Source organism: Bison bison, unplaced genomic scaffold (assembly GCF_000754665.1).
Source record: "Bison bison bison isolate TAMUID 2011002044 unplaced genomic scaffold, Bison_UMD1.0 scf7180017864191, whole genome shotgun sequence".
Lineage (NCBI taxonomy): Eukaryota > Metazoa > Chordata > Mammalia > Artiodactyla > Bovidae > Bison > Bison bison.
The window spans coordinates 1,585,484-1,605,779 of NW_011494763.1; the positions used below are offsets into that span (position 1 = coordinate 1,585,484).

The 20,296-nt window shown below is 41.7% G+C and overlaps 1 protein-coding gene across 1 annotated transcript in view; it reads right to left on the minus strand.

Annotated features, from left to right (window-relative positions):
- CNTNAP2 (contactin associated protein-like 2) overlaps window positions 1-20,296 on the minus strand; it is a 909,256-nt gene that overhangs the window by 401,396 nt on the left and 487,564 nt on the right. Inside the window, exon 6 of the mRNA XM_010843889.1 lies at window positions 13,652-13,779. Within this exon, the coding sequence (XP_010842191.1) occupies window positions 13,652-13,779 (128 nt within the window). The remainder of the gene's footprint in view (window positions 1-13,651; window positions 13,780-20,296) is intronic.

The following is a 20,296-nucleotide window of genomic DNA, read 5'->3' on the forward strand; positions in this document are numbered from 1 at the left end:
CGTTGGCAGGTGGACATCAGCTTGTGGTTGGTTAAGCCAGCTCCCGTGAGAACCAACTCATATAAAGGTACACAGCAACTAAATGTGGGCTTTTTTCCTTTCATCTCGCCTCTCCTGAAACAAGAGTGTAATTAACCTATCATAGGTTTTCAATCTGTCATTTCTTTACTGGCTTATTAAGAGACACTATCCTGTATGCTCCTGGTTTGTGAAATCATTATAATACCCGCAGTGAACATGTGGTAAATAAATGGTTGGCAAAGACAATCTATCTCTGAGCATAATCTGCGCCCAGACAAAACACGGGGCCATTAGCCTAAGTCTGGAAACTGTCCATTCTGTCTGCAGGCAAAGGAACACCCAAACTTAATTTGGGCATCAAACTATCCTTATACTGGAACAAGAACAAAAGCACTTTTCCATGCGTAATCTTGAAGAATTAAGGCAGAGATTATGTTTTCTTGAAATACAGAAGTAAAAAATAAAAACACATAAGTAAAGAAATAAAATGATCAGAGTATCTTGTCTGCTTTAATTCTTCGGACATGTTCTCTTTTCACATATCCAATTCCAAGGTGTTAGGTTATTTAATAAAGAATGCTTTAATAAATGGTTTAATTAAAAAGGTGTTCTTTTCTTTTTTGATTTCTTTTTGTTGTTGGTATGGAGGCAGTCAGGACTAACCATATTTTTGATCAAACCGTAAGAGTAAGCCAAGTACCCAGTGAAAATGAGGTTATCTCATGGCATTCTTGACTTCTTGAGCTAGTTTACTGTTATCTCATATGTGACAATGGGAAGGTAAACCATCTGGTGAAAGTCCACAAAACATTTCTGCTAAATACCAGGGCATATTTTATGTCCAAGTCATAATTTGCATCCTATTCAGCACAATCAGTTAAATTCTAAAGTTCTAAATACCATAAAACAAAATTTATGAGGGTAGTCTACTAGAGTTGAATCAAGAAATATTTACAGCCTCAGGCAGGGATTACTGTAAAGGTTGTTGGGCCATTTCACTATCACTTAAGTCAAGAAAAACTTTGAACAGAAGAGGCACAGAGAGAATATTAACGGGTAAACCACCTCTCCTTCATCGAAAGACCCAGCTATCCTTGCAGATTCTGGTTCTTCCTGTCACACTTCTAGACTGACTTACATTCTTGATCGTTAATCTGGAACGGGTATTTTCCCCTTATGGGTCACTTGAAGGTATGCATTTACTTTAGGACAACTGACTCTTGAACTGGCTCAAAGGTAAAATGTATGGATAGGACACTGGGGTCCCTTTTCTTTTTAACTGGGGATTTTAAATCTAGTTCCATGGAGCTGCTTCTCAGGTGGTGTTAGTGGTAAAGAACCTGCCTGCCAATGCAGGAGACATAGAGATGCGGGTTTGATCCCTGGATTGGGAAACTCTCCCGAAGGAGGGAAAGGCAACCTACTCCAGTATTCTTGCCTGGAAAATTCCATAGACAGAGGAGCCTGGAGGGCTACAGTCTATGGGGCTGCAAAGAGTCGGAGACGACTGAGCACACCTACTTACCTTGGTATGTCTTTCCTTTAAGTCCAGTTTTATGTTTAACTCGTATTATCTGTTGAAAGTGAAACTGAAATAGCTCAGTTGTGACTACTGAGCTACTTTGTGACCCCGACTTCGTGTTACCGACTCTTTGTGACCCCATGGACTGTAGCCTACCACACTCCTCCGTCCATGGGATTTTCCAGGCGAGAGTACTGGAGTGGGTTGCCATTTCCCTCTCCAGAGGATCTTCCCGACTCAGGGATCAAACCCAGGTCTCCCACATTGTAGGCAGATACTTTACCATCTGAATCACCAGGGAAGCCCTCATATTATCTGTTAGTTTACTCTCATATAATGAGACTTTGCTTTGCCAATAGGTGGATACAAGTTAAAATGCACTGTTTTATGTTACATAATACTTGCCATAGTTTAGTATAGGCTTCATTTTTTAACCCAGATTGCTGCTCTGGATAAGGCAAACTACAAAAAGAGGCTTTATTAAAAGTTTTCTTCAATAAAGTTCCTGAGTTTGCAAGGTCTGAATGTAGCTCAGATTGTGAAAAGAAGCTTTATGAAAAGCCAAGTAGGTATCATAAAATAGGTGAACTGGAACACAGTTTTAATTATGCCAGAGTGAAGTAGTTTATAGCTCACAGCTTAGCACCCTAACAATAGATTCGAAGTACTGACTAATTGTAATTTTGTCAGTAATAACCTTGAGACACAGGTAAACAAAAGTGTGGAACAGTGTGCTTGGATCTCTGAAGAGCCAGGGGGGTTAATCTAATTTAGATTAAACAATGAGTTCTATAAATTTAATGCTTCACGTGCATCTTAATTTAGAAATGCCAAAGAAAATATAGAAACGTAGTAAAAGAGTTTTTTTTTTTTTTAATCCTTAATTTGAAGATAATCATCGGATTCAAGGGATTTTCAAAGTACAAAAGAATGAAAGTTTTCATTTAGTTAAGATGAATAAATGTGCAAAAGCCTTGTTAAGGTTAAAAAGAGTTGTGCATATAAATCAAGCGATAGTTCGTCTCTTGGACCTCTGTAGCAATTATTGTCTCTGCAAGTTTTCTGCAATTTATCATGGAATGCCTGGTGGCCCTGCCTCCACTGTTAGTCTGAAATGCTTATTTAAATCTTTTATTTAACTACTCTTGGGCTTCCCAGGTGACCCTAGTGGTAAAGAACCTGCCTGCCAATGCAGGAGACATAAGAGACTGAGATTCAATCCCTGGGTTGGGAAGAACCCCTGAAGGAGGGCATAGCAACCCACTCCAATATTCTTGCCTGAAGAATCCCATGGACAGAGGAGCTTGGTGGGCTACAGTCCATATGGTTGCACAAAGTCAGAGAGGACTGAAGTGACTGAGCATGCGTACACACATTCATTAAGGACACGCAGTTAAGCTGCTAAATGTGGCAGACACCATCCCGGCACGGTGTACAGACTGCCTGAGTCTCCACCTACTCTTGGGAGTGACGACAATAATCCTAGAAGCACACAGAGGAGAGAACCGGTTGGGTAACGGAGAATTTATCTGGTCTTTGTCCCAAGTTCCTAGAGTTTCTAGACCCTGGGAACTTCCTGCTTGACAGGAGTGTCTTTGTTATTCATGCTGGGCCCTCAGATCCTTTTAAGATGGAGAATGGCCCTGCCTGGAAGAAAAACCATGGAATTAGAGGCTCGGGGCTTTGAACCACCATGTTTCAGCCCCATCTCTATGAAGGAGAAGGAAAGGAAGATGGAGATTGAATTCATTCATGCGGCCAATGACTTACTGATCCAAGACTACATTATGGGTGCTCAGTTGTATCTGACTCTTTTTGACTCCATGGACTGACCCTGCCAGTGTCCTCTGTCCATGGAATTTTTCAGGCAAGAAAAGCTGGAGTAGGCTACCATTTCCTTCTCCAACATAATGAAACCCCAGTAAAAAAATCTGGACATCTGAAGCTCAGGTGAGCTTCCCTGGTTAGTGACTCACACTGATACGCTGGAGGGTGACAGGCCCCACTCCATGAGGAGAAGACACAGGGACTCTGCATTTTCAGCCCTCCCAGAACTCACCCCTTGCATCTGTCCATTCAGCCAGTCCTGATTTGTATCTCCTATAATAAAACATCGATCTGAACTGTTGTGCTTTCCTGACTTCACTGAGTCATTGTAGTAAACCTTTGGTCCCGAGGAGATAGTGCACACATGCTAAGTTGCTTCCGTTGTGTTCGACTCTTTGTGATCCTATGGACCATAGCCCACCAGGCTCCTCTGTCCATGGGATTCTCCAGGCAAGAATACTGGAGGGGGTTGCTGTGCCCTCCTCCAGGGGATCTTCTTGACCCAGGAATTGAACCTGCATCTCTTACATCTCCCGCACTGGCAGGCAGGTTCTTTTACCACTAGTGCCACTAGGGGGAGCCCAAAGAAATGGTGGGAACCCCTAAATCTGTAGTCAGGTGGTCATAAGAACAGGTGGCCTGGGAATCCCCTCTATACTTGCCCTTGGGGTCTGAAGAAAAGGCAGATTTCTTAGGGGCTGTGAAATCTATGCTGATGCCAGGCATTTGGTGTTAAGAGTCCTGTTGTAGCTTCACAGAGAGAATTTCAGAAAGGGGTCAGTTCTATGGAGAGTGGCGAGGTGTGGGTGACTGTTAACAGAGTGGGAAGGGAAGATAGTCTCAGAAGAGTTAATATCACAGCTGAGACCTGTAGCCCAGGTGAGGCTCGGCAAGGAGAAATTTCCAGGCAGAGGAAACCAGCAGGAACAAGTTCTTGAGGTGGCAAGAAGCAAAGCACGTTGGAGATATGAGACCAGTGGGGCTGGAATGGATGAACTGGGGATGACTGGAGGGTGGGACAGGTTAGCCGTGGTAAGGGTTGGCGTCTTAAGAGTGATGGGTAGAAGTCATAAAGTGCTACAGTCTGATTTACAGCTTTGAAAAGACCCTCTGGATAATAGGTGCATTACACCGGTGAGTGTGAACTTCCCTCTGGAGGGCCTGTGTTGCTGTAGGTGCCTTGAAAGCAAGAAATGTAGTTTGCACTTCACTACACTCCGGGAGAGTTATGACCAACCTAGACAGCATGTTAAAGCAGAGACATCACTTTGCCAACAAAGGTCCATCTAGTCAAGGCTATGGTTTTCCAGTAGTCGTGTATGGATGTGAGAGTTGGACTAGAAAGAAAGCTGAGAGCTGAGGAATTGATGCTTTTGAACTGTGGTGTTGGAGAAGACTCTTGAGAGTCCCTTGGACTGCAAGGAGGTCCAACCAGTCCATCCTAAAGGAGATCAGTCCTGAGTGTTCATTGGAAGGACTGATGTTGAAGCTGAAACTCCAATACTTTGGCCACCTGATGCGAAGAGCTGACTCACTGGAAAAGACCCTGATGCTGGGAAAGATTGAAGGTGGGAGGAGAAGGGGACGACAGAGGATGAGATGGTTGGATGGCATCACTGACTCGATGGACATGAGTTTGGGTGATCTCTGGGAGTTGGTGATGGACAGGGAGGCCTGGCATGCTGTGGTCCATGGGGTCGCAAAGAGTTGGACATGACTGAGCGACTGAACATTCACACGATGTCTCCGATTGTGAGTGTATATATAGAAGTTACCACATAATCTAGGCTGAAATCCAAGTCTGCATGCAGAAATATGAGGATGTAAAGGGAAGGGGAATCCCTACTCAAGCCGATCAGTGGGTGAATTGGTGGGTTACTGTGACTGAGCTTGAAAACCAGATAAAATCTACATTAAAAAAATTCTGCCATAGTTCCACATATTTTTCAAGTCCTATGCATTTTTTTCCCAAATTTTCAAAAAAATTTTTTTACAATCTGGGTCAGAGGTTCAGCAAACTATGGCCTTCAGGCCAAATCCAGCCTGTTTCCTTTCTAAGTCACATTTTGTTCTAACCATCCACGTGCGTCTGTTTACACATTGTCAACAACAGCTTTCACACTGCAGGGCTGAGTGGTTCTAATAGCCTGTGTGGTCCCAAAGCCTAGAATACTTCCTGCGGATCTTTTATAGAAAAGGTTAACTGACTCCCTGCTTGGATGAAAGGCTCCTTTTGTGGTTGTCATTGGGAACAGTGAGAGCCCTGCGCATTATTGGGCTCTTTGTATGTTTTGCTAGAGTCCTCCTGGTTTTCCAAGGGTAGTTTCTGAAGAAGGCAGCAAGCTAAGGGGGTGGCTTCCATTTGCTGCCAGCAAGGGCGATGAGAGAGAAGGAAAGAGGGTTCTTTGCGTAGATGGATATCACTTTGGGAGCTGAGCTCCAAGCAGGGGTTGTGATCACCAACTCCAAGTCAGTAATGAGGCTACTCGCTGGGTGCCAACCCTCAGCTATGAGAAAAGGTGGATCTTCTCCAAAAGCAGAGAAGAATTAAGGGTCAAGACAGTGGGATGGAGGATAGGGAGGTGGGCAGAGCTTTCTTGTTAGCAGGCTTGTCACTCCTCCCACAGTGGATGAATGTAATAACAATGGAGGTGATGACAGTCAGAGAACGCTGAGCACGCGCAAAGCTGCAGGGAATTTCAGTTTAAAAGAACCACTGCAGCGATGCAGCTGTGATTATTCTCATTTGCAGCTGAGAGAAGGCTGTGAGCAGGAAGTAGAAGATCAGAGAGGTTAAGGAGCTGGTTCAAAGGCACATGGCCGGTGAGGGAGGGAGCCAGGATGGGGAGCCAGGCGTGTAGAATTCCCAAGCCTACACTGTTCAGCGTGCTGCTCTCCAGTGCTGCCACTCAGGGCGCGGACCACTAACCAGCGGCAGTCACAGTGGCACCTCTAGTCCTGGCCCAGACTTCCTGAATTGAAACCTGCATTTTACCAAGACCCCCAGGTGATTTCTGAGCATGTTAAAGTTTGGAAAGCAGTGATACTCAAGACCTCCAAACTTGTTCAAACTTCCACTAAGAATCCACGTTTCCATCCAAATTTCCACTTCATCAGACTTGTCACCCTCGATAAAACATAAGCGATAACAAACAAGGACCTACTGTATGAACATAGAACTCTGCTTAGTGTTATGTGGCAGCCTGGATGGGAGGGGTGTTTGGGGGAGAATGGATATGTATATTTGAGTTCCTTCACCATTCATCTGAAACTATCACAACTTGGTTAATTGGCTACACCCCAATACAAAATAAAACTTTCAAAAACAAACCAACAAAAGCATAAACTGATCCGGGAAGGCAGCCATGCCCCACTTGCCTCAATAAAGCCTGTTCGGTTGAATTAAATTCCAGGAGTAGATACTGGACAGATAAGAAACTGTTTCACCTAGTAATTTTCTTGATTCTAAGCATGTTCCACATCAGGAATTCTTAGAATCAATGGAGCAAGCCTAACACTCTTCTGTAAGAAGATTAGAGAGATCGCTTGGAAAGTTCAGCAGAGGAACCCAGTTATGGGGATTCAATTCACAGAACAATGTCCCTCCTGCCTCTGGGATCCTGTGACAAGTTCAGAAAGGAAGAGACTTGCTCAGCCTGGCGGATCTCCTCTGGGGGATGGGTGATTCCTCTGAACACAAGCAGGGTTGGAAAGGCAGCCACATGCAAACAAATACCACATCCATTATCAAATATCATCACATCTATTATCCTAAAGGAAATCAACCATGAATATTCATTGGAAGGACTGATGCTGAAGCTGAAGCTCCAAAACTTTGGCCACCTGATGAGAAGAGCCAACTCATTGGAAAAGACCCTGATGCTGGGAAAGATTGAAGGCAGGAGGAGATGGTTGGATGGCATCACCGAGTCAATGGACATGAGTCTAAGAAAATTCTGGGAGATAGGGAAGGACAGGGAAGCCCGGTGTGCTGCAGTTCATGGGGTGGCAAGGAGTCAGACCCGACTGACTGACTTAACAAGAGCATTATCAAATAGAAATACTTTTTTTCCTCCCCAAACTGTAACTGATTTCACTGCTCATTTCCACAGTGGGTTTGCAGTTCAAGCTAAGTGGCCAGATAATATGAAAGCTGACACTTCCCCAGGGCTCTGTCCACTTCTAACCATTTAAAATCACTCCCGAGTCTGGAGACCAGAGAGAAGCTCCTTCTTTCTGCCTCTGCCGCCTTTGTCATTGGAACTGCCCTCAGACATGCCCAGAGGGTTCAGTCCTTTAATGGGAATCAGCCTAGGTTTTGATCCTAAAAATTTCACTCTTTCTGCTAGTTCTTACTGCCACTCCTGCTTCTCAGTCAGTAGTCGCCGGTGGCAATAGCTGCAGAGGCTGGGACATCAAGAAAAAAAAATAGGAGTTAATGGTTTCTACACATAACTGTTTTCTTCTTTTTTTTTAACCCCCTTGCTGGATGGTGGTCATGGTTTAGTTGCTAAGTCGTGTCCCACTATAGCCCGTCGGGCTCTTCTGTCCATGGGATTCTCCAGGCAAGAATACTGGAGTGGGTTGCCATTTCCGTCTCCGGGGGATCTTCCCAACCCACGAATCGAACCCAGGTGCCCCGCATTGCAGGCAGATTCTTTACCAACTGAGCTACAAGGGAAGCCCCTTGTTGGATACTATCAGCTAAAAAACTGCCCAGAACCAGAAGTAAGAACAAAAGTCTTGAAGTTAGAACTTGAAGTCACTAACTTTCTGTCTCCAACCCTGAGCTTTCTGTCAGGTTTCCAGTCGGTTGATCCCACAGTAGGGCAAGAGGAAGCGCTCAGTACCACCTTAAGTGCTCCGCTTAGCTGTTGGTGGGCAGGGGTCTGGGGTCAGGATTCCAGGTCAAAGCTCTCTCTTTGGATCTCAGCATGCATCTTGGCCACCAGCAATTATTAAAGATGAAGGCTCTTGTCAAATTCTCTCTCCACGCGCTCTGCCATAAACAAGCTGGGAGCCCCTGACTCGGTCACTTAACCTCCCTGGAGCCAAGTTCCCATGTCTGGAAACAGAGATTTGCACTGTCTGATCTCTAAGTGTCTTCCACTGCTAGAATGTCGCTGATTCTGTGTTTGTGCTTTTAAATGTGCTTGACCCAAGGACATATAGCTACTTCTCACAGGAAGAAATGCGGAAAGGAAAAGAGCATCTTCTGAGGACATAATTACGAGAGTGATCCAGTGTGATCCATTCTGGAATTTGCTCCTGGCTCCAGCTCTTATTGGCAAACCACGCAATAAGTCTGATTCTATTTTCTCCTTGGTACAAAACACAAAGATATCATCACATAGAGGATGTTGGAAGAATCAGGAGAAAATGAATATACAGTGCTTGTTCACAGCCTGCACAGGGGCTTCCCTGATGGCTCAGTGGTAAAGAATCCACCTGCTAATGCAGGAGATGCAGGTTTGATCCTTGGGTTGGGAAGATTGCCCTGGAGCAGGAAATGGCTACCCACTCCAGTAATCTTGCCTAGAAAATCCCAGGGACAGAGGAGCCTGGTGGGCTACGGTCCATGGGGTTGCAACTACACGACTTAGCGACTAAACCACCAGCATCACTTGCATGCTGGACCCTTTCCCTTTCTTGTCTCTTCCAAGCATGAAACAGCAAAGACAAGGGCCTGTTTGAGCCCCTGGGGCCCACTTACAGGGAATGACACTCATTTGAACCCCCCACTGAAGTGTCTTATCTTTGGAGAAATGACATGTTAGATACAGTCCTTGCTCTGTCCTTCTTGGTAAGGTTAATGGCCAGGGAAGGCCCTGGTTTATAAACGTCTTACAGTAGAGAGTGGCCTTTACACATCTCTAGCACACAGGATTGCATTCCCAAAGAACACGTGTCCACGTCATTCGGATAAAGCTCCATCATCATCTTTATTTCTTTTGTTGTCTCTGCCCTCGGAGTGTCCCTAAATAGGATGGTGTCTGCCTTACCTTTTCTACATGGCCTCTCAGAGTCACCTCTGCAGCTCTAAGAACCTGAACTGACATCTTAAACGTCCACCATGACTACAGCGCTCTGCCTGCCAGGCTGACAGTCAGGTGGGTTTCTGGCCTGGACTCAGAGGTCCTTGGGGCTTCCCAGGTGGCCATAGTAGTAAAGAACCTGCCTGCTAAGTCAGGAGACACAGAGACCCAGGTTTAATCCCTGTATTGGGAAGATCCCCTGGAGGAGGAAACAGCAACCTACTCCAGTATTCTTGCCTGGAGAGTTCCATGGACAGAGGAGCCTGGTGGGTTATAGTCCATAGGGTTGCAAAGAGTCGGACACGACTGAAATGACTTGGCACGCAGAGGTCCTTGAGTAACATGTTCTCCTGATTGTTTCTACCCAAGTGTATTCAAAACACTTGCTTTTATAATAAACTTGCTCTTAATTAATTGTTTAAAATCCCTGTATCCCTATAGGAGATATGAGGACTCTTTGCCTCATATGGTTGAGAATAAGACAATTATCTAGCAAGTACTTTCCTTCTACAATTAATTATAGTCACTATATATAGTTACAAAAAGGATTTCTACCTCCCAAACCTGACATAATTTGTTTTTGAACTAATTCCATAGAAGCTCAGGAACCTCCTGCAAGAATAATTATATATTTAAATTTGAAAACAATTTCTATTCTATCAGCCTTTCCATCCTCTAAATAGCTCCATTGTTTCTCCTAGGTGAGTATGTGCGATTTAGGGTGGGGGGAGATTTGTAATTTTACGCTACTTTTTATCTTAGCTGACCATCTGTCCTCAGTCACACTTTCAGTTTCATTTAGATTTGAGGTTTCCATTTAAATGTGTTTGAATAAGAAGACACCAAAGTCTGAGGGTATTAGCATTTTACAGTGCTATATGGGAAATGCAGCAGATTCTGGAATTCACTGATTTTTCTTAGCATTTTGATTATATGGGTCTATGAGTTCAGATGAATCAAAGTAAAAATGAAACTCAGCAGGCATGATGAAATCAACTGAAGCTGCCGAAACGGTTGGTCAGAGCCCACAAAAATTGTTTCATTCTCTAAGACTAGGGGGATAGAACCAGACCTAATTCAAGAGACAGCTTCTGAGGGCTGTCATCATTCAGGTCCTCAAATAGAGACAGACATTGCTCAGCAGCAGATTTGGTTTTTTAAACTGTAGCTTGGCACAGACTTCGGTAAATGACACGGAGTTAATCTCTACAAACGAGGATATATGTATGATGTCACTTTTCAAGTTATACAAATTAGAATTTAATTCCAACATTCACGCAGTATTGGTAACTGGATGCGGGTGGGGAGAGACCCAGATGACATATATTTTAAACAATTTAATTTCTGCCGTAAACTTAGAGATGCGAATGGAGACAAGGAAACCAGCCTGACCTTGTGCAGAGGAAGCTGTGTATATTCTCTGCTCTGTCTTTCCTCTGGGAGCCTCACAGAGGCTGTGAGGGGGCACAGAAGTTTGTTGCTTAAATGACATTTTCAAAGAAATATTTTGTTCATTTGTAAAACAGAAAGGCTAATACTTACCTTACCCAGCTCACAGGGGGCTGTATCCAAGGAAACCACACATGTGTGAAATCTGGGAAATGCTATGATATGGGCACTTTATCATTACTGTGTCCACGTTAGAACATTCTGAAAAGGAAGGTGGACATCAAAACTGCTAACTGCTACCTGGCAATTCAGGTACCAAGTATGGAATATGGCCCGTTGCCTGCAAAAACCGAAGATTTCTCTCTCTCGGACACAAAAATATTCCACATAATTGCAATTAAAGATTCACTGTGCTTCTGTTTGCATGAAATATCAGGTAAAATATGAATTAAGAAGTACTGATGAAGCTGCAGTCCTACAAGAAGCTGGAGGCCATACGGTGTCAGTGAACAGGACAGCTCCTTGTCTATCAACCGTCCTAAGAATGTTTCTAAGAGCAACAGCCTTGGGAGAAAAATGCAAATGAACACTGACCACCAGACTTCTGCTATTTCCCCGTCTAAATATAAAGTCTTCTTGAAACATGTATCACTTCTTTCTTCAACATCAGCTGCCATACTTTTATATCACAAATCCATTAAATTATCAAACATTTTGTGTTTTCCAATACTTTTGTATGTGCTTTTCACAAAACATGACTTTTTTTTTTTTAAATTCACAGAACACCTAGTAAAGTGCTAGATAAATAGCAGACAGTTAAATAAATTCTTCCTGAGGACTGATTTAGTATGAGAAAACATGCTAATATTAGCTATAAACTGTTAATATACTCCCACATATACTATCTAATGTAGCTGGGATCTTGTCTTTAAGAATGGTAACAAAAATCTGCAGAAGCTGGATTTCATAACTATATTGAGCTAATCCATTACTTAAGGGGAACCCCTTATCTAATTCAAGGCTAACTTCATGATTAGAATTGATAAGTGAGAATATCTTTATATATTAATGAGTAATTATGACAAAATTTAGAAACTGACTTTCACTGGCCAGCACATGAGAACCTGCTTATTTTGAGCATGACACTACAATCCATCTCTCAAAATATGTTTAAAATGCATCTATGAAGGAGATCAGCCCTGAGATTTCTTTGGAAGGAATGATGCTAAAGCTGAAACTCCAGTACTTTGGCCACCTCATGTGAAGAGTTGACTCTTCGCATTGGAAAAGACTCTGATGCTGGGAGGGATTGGGGACAGGAGGAGAAGGGGATGACAGAGGATGAGATGGCTGGATGGCATCACTGACTCGATGGACGTGAGCCTGAGTGAACTCTGGAAGTTCGTGATGGACAGGGAGGCCTGGTGTGCTGCGATTCATGGGGTAACAAAGAGTCGGACACGACTGAGCGACTGATCTGAACTGACCTGATCTGATCTGATATTATTATTTTATGTCAATATCTTTTTTTAAAGCAGTTGAAACTAATTTCTTATCATACAGTTCTGTTAAACTTGACTAGACAAAAGAAGTATTATTGTCTAGTAAATGCATGATAAAGTTCTTTTGACCAATTTAATTTTAAGGATAGCATATTCATTTTCTGCGTGCAAGAAGAGAAAAATCAGAACAGGCTCCATCTCTCCTTTGTATCTGGAACATCGTGTGGTTTAATTGCTGACAGCCTCGATGTACTAAGCAGTAAGCAGCTGAGCATGCATCGTTACATTCCTTAGGACACCTCCTTGAGTGGATGCAATAATTTATTATATTGAGTAGGTCTAATTCTCCCTTGATTTATGGAAGCGGTAATAACAGTCCATCTCACAAAATGCTTCGCTAGGAGGACTCCAGATCCGGGCACTAAAATTTTTATGGCCTCCTCAGGAGAAGCTGGGATGCGGGTGGAATTCTCAGCACCACAGCTGAGAAAAACAGAGGGATCTGCCTGAGGTCTCCAGGCAAGTGAGTTACCCAGGGAACAGAATCCAGGTCTCCTGATGCCCTGCACACAATCACAAAAGCACAGAACTCCCGGAAGAGTTGCCCAAATCCCGTGTGCCGACAAGAAGAGGGGAAATGAGACCCAGGATGCTCATCGCAGAATCCCCATAGCAACCTGTCACCATCTCCCTCTGACTACAATAAAGCACACTGGAGGGTATCAGGCAGCATAAAATCCTTATGGTACCCTTAATTAGGTGGGATCATTGCTCTCACTCCCTGACTTCCTGCAGCCCCAAATTCCTTTCTGTGGTGCCGAAACTCGAAAGCAAGATGTAGTTACAGAAACACTCTTTGGCTTACAAGGGACCATCAAGCTCTGATGATGATGAAACTTGATAGCAATAATGTCAAACTTTATATGACCATAATCCGAGTTTACAATGATACATTAAGCCATAATGTGACTATTTATATCACCATAAACTGAGTTTATGGTGATATAAATAGTCATGCTAATGGCATTAACAGCAGCACTCAGTGGAATCACAGCTGTTGAGTGCTGCTTATGCTGTTAGCATTGCTACTTATATCACCATAAACTTAGGTAGCACAGTCGTTACCTACAAATATACAAGAAAGATGAATGTCCACACTGTATGCCCAGATCTAGGCTCCTATACTGGAGACTTTATAGCTGTCACCCTCCTCTATGTATTAAGGTCTACTTAGCCCTCTATTTGGCTCTGTTTATACCAAAGAGCAATCTGTTTTTCTGCCAACCTCTGATTTGCTGGGAAACACTATTTAAAATTGATAAGAAGGTGCAAGCCGCCACCGCAGGCACACTTACTGTCTCCTTGGCAGCGCAGGGGACCCACACTCAGCTTGGCTTCTGAGCCTTGCCGGTCGGTATCTCCAACCACCACCTGGCTGACTGGCAGGTGATCTTTGTAGGATAAGAAACCAGCATCCTTTCTCCTGAATCACAAGGAAAGACAAACACATGAGGAGGCTACGTTAGAAGCACATCTTTTCTGATTATTGTTTAAGTTGTTCGACAAATGACCACGTTCCAATAACTGCTCAGAGAACCACAGTTAATGAGTTGTTCCTCTCTTCCACTTGGTGGTTTTGCAACTCATGGCTCAGAAGCAACTGTGGCCCCTTTGCTTTCTGGAAAACAGAACCGACGCCCTGCTTTCCGGAGTCACAACCAGGACACAACATACTGTTTCAGGCTGAGTGTAGACTATCACATTGCTTGAAGCACTTACAACACCTGAGCGTGTGTGCAGAGTTTGCTGCTGTCATGGAATCAAAAGTTCAACGAAGTCAACGAGATCTCTTGCATAAAATGAGAAACAAAGCCCTATTAAAAAAAAATACCCTTGTCTCCTTAATTGCTTTCTTTCCTGCTGCGCATCAGCTAAATAAGAGACACTTTTTGTTCCTTCATCTCTTCTTGTTTATTAACAACAAAAAAGACTTTTAAGTTTCCAACACAGAGCAGGTGCTCACTAAGTGTCTATTTCCATCTGTAATGAGGAGTGGAGTTTAGATGCAAGCCCAACTTGGCTTTTTTCTTGGATTTCTTCTCCTGTTTATGCTTATCTTGTTATCTTGTTTCAGGTCTCCTAACTCAACCCTGTACCCACCCTAAATTTAGGGAGAGGGCAAGGCCAGTTGTAAAGCACTGACTCTAGGATGCAGCATAGAAATACAGGAGATGTTCTTGGGGATGGAGCCCAAGTGAGTTATGCGGCAGGACAGATTTTACCTTGATAGGAAATGCCTGGCCCTCATTCTCTTTTTGTACTGCAGTGGCTGAGAGATCCTCTGACTAGGGGCTAGATGGTTGGGAGGCGCACAACAGGATCAAATCATTCCACAGATTTATCTTTTTGCATGATTTTGTGCACTGTTCAGCCTAAATGTAAATGAGAATTTTGAAACTGTATGTACAACTGATCACAGGAGAGACAACTGATTTTGGATGACGGAAGAACGAGAGAGAGAGTTCAGTAGTCAGGTGAAAGATCTACCAGTTGCATTTCTTGCTGGCAATTGAGGAGAACCAAACTTGGAAACCTGCCTCCAAAATGCTGTGCTGTTAGGAGCAGTTGCTGGCTCCTCTGACTCTCTAGAATGTCACCAAACCCATCTCCTTCATGTGTCAGGACCCACAGAAACCCAGGAAGGAGTCAGAATTTAGCCAGTGGACCCCAATCAAGTTTATTTTCCACTGCTTTGGTTATGTCAGTATTTCCAAAATAAAGTTAACTTTTTTTTTTTTTTTTAAATCAAATGAGAACAAGATCATGCAGAAAAGCACTGTGGCTCTTACTGACATTGCAGCTACTGAAGATCCAGCCTCAAATAATTTGTAAGCCCACCTCCTGGTGACTCAGACAGTAAAGAATATGCCTGCAATGCAGGAGACCTGGGTTCAGTCCCTGGATCAAGAAGATCCCCTGGAGAAGGGAGTGGCTACCCACTCCAGCATTCTTGCCTGGAGAATTCCATGGACAGAGGAGCCTGGTGGGCTACAGTCCACGGAGTCCCAAAAGAGTTGGACACGACTGAGTGACTAACACTTTCACTCCTTATATTAGAAGTTCTATCAGTTAATATTATGTCAGAGAGGGAAGAAAGTCTTTGCTATTAAATTTTCATATTTAGGGTTTCTTAAGGGACAATAAATGCAAACACCCTTATTATTTGACAGTCTACTGGAACTATGTACATTCCTGTGGAATGTCAGGCTGAGATTCTCTACAAGTTCATTATCATCTAAGTAAGGGATCTGCAAGCTAAGATCTGAGAAAAATTCATCTTGTTCCTTTTTCTGGGATGGACCATAAGCTATTTAAAATTTGTTTTAAACAGTTGAAAAGAAATCCAAAGCAGAGCAATATTTTATGCCATATGAAAATTACATAAAAATCAAAGTCAGTGTCCATATGTAAAATTTTACTGAAACAAAACTTTTAATTTTTTAAAAAATTAAAAATTTTTTCTTTTTAAGTTTTCTTTCCTTTTTACAAATCGTCTATGGTGTCTCTAGGTTACATCGACAGAGTTGAGTAGCTGTGATAGAGACCATGTGGCCCTCAATGCCTAAAATATTTGTCTGGCCCTTTAAGAAAATGTTGTCAGCTCTTACTCCAAATCATCAGTATCCATTTTTCCTTTGGGAACTGATTGATCAAATATCCCACTGATAATCACAGGGGCCTAATGTGCAACTTATCCCACAGTTGAGTGTACGTTAGGGAAGGGGCATGAGACTATCTTTGAGGTGGGGGAAAAAAATTTAAGCTGACATTATTCACTCTGGTAGTGAGAAATAACTTAGAACTTATTAATAATCAATGTTTTGATTGAGGTTGCACTACGTGAGCGTCACATGTAAGGATGCTCAACATCTTTACCTGATACTTCGCATTGTCAGTTCATTTATGATGAATGAGAAAGTGACTACTTTATAACAAATCTTGTGCTAATAAAAGAGTAGTTTGAAAACAAATGTTTGGAAATATTCCAATCATTATGTAATATTATTGCCAAAATTGATATGTGCATAATCTCATAAGAATTTACATATCTATATACTTCTACAACTTGGACACATAGTTTTAAAATATATGTAATAAATTGGTAAATGTGGAGTTCCAATGGATTTTGGACTTATTTTATAATACTGAAATGGGTCATTAACCAATTACTTTGCAAATAAAACTGACTCAGAGATGATAGAAATTTACTACATTTTATCAAAACCTTTGCATTCCTGGTCAATAAAGCTGAAAAATCAACATCATGATTCATTTGGAAATATACTTTTATCTAGTTTGTTATATGCACCTTGAAGTAATATTTTTCAACTGTGAAAGCCAATAAAGTCAAGTGTCAAAATTAAAAAAAAAAAAAAGAGAGGCAGATCTTCAAATTAGTAACTCAAGATTATATAAAATAGTATGTATTTAATCACATCACGGTTATAAAATCTATTAAAGGAAAACACTATTAATTTCTATTACTATTTTAGAAAAAATATTAATGTCAACTTTATATCATGTTTAAAAATTTTGTTTTATATTGAACATAAAATGTTAATTCACCAAACCTATGTCTTATTTTTATACTTATTTATAAACATGTATTCAAAATTTTCAAAAAATAGGAAAAGGATCAAAAATAGGAACACTGCTCTAATTCATAGAAAACAATAACAGTAGAGTATCTACCACTGAATACCTGTGTACACTATACTGCTTCTTGTAGACAACATTTAATCTGAAATCAATTCTTCCACAGAGGCATCATTATCCCCATTTAACTGAGGAGAATCAGATAATTTATCTTGACCAAGGTCACCAGCTCAATGATCATAGAGTCTGGATTCAGTTCTAGATTATCTGGATCCTAATCAAGGATTTTCCAAGGGGCGGGGGATGGAGAGGAAAAGCAAAACAGAACCAAAAAGCAACTATGTTAATTCAAAACCCTTTTTATTTTCATTTACGGGTGAAGTGAAAATGTACTTTTAAAGATATACTTAGCTCTCTTGAAATGAGAAAATTATTTATAATTAGTAAATTCAAAGGTATCTGTAATGTTATATTCACAAACATCCCCGGCACCATCAACATACTTAGTAAAAGTGATCTAGAACTACCCCAGGCCCCAAACTAATCACCATCTTTAGTGGTACATAGAAGTTTACAAAAGGTTACAATTCAGCTAATACACAAATCCCCCTTAGCCTCAGGGATATGTTCCAAGACCCGCAGTGGATGGCTGGAACCATGGATAGTACTGAACCCTATATGTACTATGCATTTTCCTGTGTTGTTCAGTTGCTAAGTCATATCTGACTTTTTGAAACTCCACGGACTGCAGCATGCCAGGCTTCCCTGTCCTACTATCTCCCGGAGTTTGCTCAAATTCATGTCCATTGAGTCGGTGATGCCATCCAACCACCCCATCCTCTACTACCCTCTTCTCCTTTTGCCTTCAATCTTTCCCAGCATCAAGGTATTTTAAAATGAGTCATCTCTTTGCATCACAAGGCCAAAGTATTGGAGCTTCAACTTCAGCATCAGTCCTTCCAGTGAATATTCACGGTTAATTTCCTTTAAGATTGACTGGTTTGATCTCCTTGCAGTCCAAGGAACTCTCAAGAGTCTTCTCAGTTCTGTTCAGTCACTCAGTCATGTCCGACTCTTTGCAGCCCCATGGACTGCAGCACACCAGGTCTCCCTGTCCATCACCAGCTCCCAGAGCTTGCTCAAACTCACATCCATAGTCAGTGATGCCATCCAACCATCTCATCCTCTGTCGTCCCCTTCTGTTATCCCCTTCTCCTCCTGCCCTCAATCTTTCCCGGCATCAGGGGCTTTTCTAATGAGTCAGTTCTTTGCATCAGGTGGCAAAGGATTGGAGTTTCAGCTTCAGCATCAGTCCTTCAAACGAATATTCAGGACTGATTTCCTTTAGGATTGATTGGTCTGATCTCCTTGCAGTCCAAGGGACTCTTAAGAGTCTTCTCCATCACTGCAGTTCAAAAGCATCAATTCTTTGGTGGTCAGCTTTCTTTATAGTCCACCTCTCATATCTATACGTGACTACTGGAAAAAGCATAGTTTTTAAGAGTCTTCTCCAGCATCACAATTTGAAAGCTTTTACTTAACCTACTCTATATATCTGTGATAAAGATTAATTTATGAATGAGGCACAATACGGGATTAACAACTAATGATAAAATAAGACAGTTATAGCAAGATGGCATTATAAAGATGTGAATGTGACCTCTCACACACACATACAACATCTTAATAACTTTTCCATCCTAACTAAGCACTGTGGTATAACTTTTGCAGTCTGAGGTGTGATAGCAAAACTACCATGCATTTCTTCTTCCTTCTTCACAATCTCATGGATAGAAGATCCATTCTTACCATAAACCTCAGCAACCTCATGATATGGTTTTCTTTCCTTATTAAATCACTGCCTTTTCACTTAACGACAGTACTTAATGGCTTCTCTTTGGCATATCTGAATTGCCGGCATTGCTACTCTTGCGCTTTGGGGTCATTATTAAGTAAAATGAAGAAAAGAAGTGCAATACCATGACAGTCCATCTGATAACCCAGAAGGCGAATAAGTGACTGTCTTAGTGGAACATGCTGGACAAAGGGTTGATTCCCTTTCTAAGTGGATGCAGAAGGATGTCATCAGATTTCATCACACTGCTCAAAACAGTGCAATTTAAAACAACTGAATTGTTGATTTCTGAAATCTTCACTTAATACTTTCAGATCACATTGTCTGAGGTTAACTGAAACCTCATAAAGCAAAACCTTGGATGAGGGACTACTGTAGCGATAACCCTCAGATACTCCTTAAACCAAGAAAATAGGACAGAATAATCAACTGAGAAGAAAAAAAAAAAAAAAAATATATATATAAAGTTACCTTCTCAATCATTTTTGATAAGGGATATAAATAGGGCTCCAGAGATTTTTAAAGTCACAAACAGCTGTGTTTCAAACTCACAAAACAGTCGACTCCACTGGAAACAAATTGGTTGTAGAAACAAATTCACAGGTGGCAATAAAATGGCTTGACTAGCACCAAGCGTCTGGTGTGATCCTGCAGCATAACCCACTTTCAGAAACTGACGTGTGAGTGGATAGAAAATAAACTGAGACCTCAAGAGGCTCCCTTCCAAACACCTATAAGACTTCTATCTTAGCACCAGCGTGAAAATTATTTAGCAAGCAAAACAAGACTTCATTGAAAGTTATGATCTTTAACGATCGAGGTCAATCTAATTTAGAGAGATATTAGTAACTATTTATCATGTTAGCATAATCTAATTACATCTGTTGCACTAAAAAAATTCTATCATGCATTTCCAATAGGCCCTGAACTCAGACTCTTCTGTAGTCTTTTTATTAGTGTTGTTATTAAAAGAAAACTTGATTCTACAGAATTTTCTTCTCTAACTTGGCATGATGGTTCTTTTACTTCATTTTCCTGAGGAATTCTGTCTTACTCTGCTGCTCTTTCCTTGCCTTCTTTTCTTTTCCTGCTGAGAAAGCAAACAAGCCCCTAGGCAGATTGGTCTTGCCCTCAGCTCAGTAAAAACACAAAAACAAAAAACCCCGAAGGAAAATAAACAGTCTAAGCTTCTGCAATTATAAGCCTGCTTTTCTACTAGGTGTTATAAAAGTTACTACACTATGAGTGTGTTCCATAATTCTAGCAGAGAAGAATTTCTCCTGCTTTATGAAGTTTTAGAAGTACTTGGTTACTTAAAACAAACACATAGAATTACAGTCAGTGAACTTTCACGTATTCCCATCACAGAATCACCTAAGGTAGAAATTTCTGGAAGAATCCAGGAAGCCAAAGACTTAGCTACAGAGGATGTCACAAAAAGAGACATAGAAATGGGGAATAAGCACATGAGAAGATACTTTATATTATT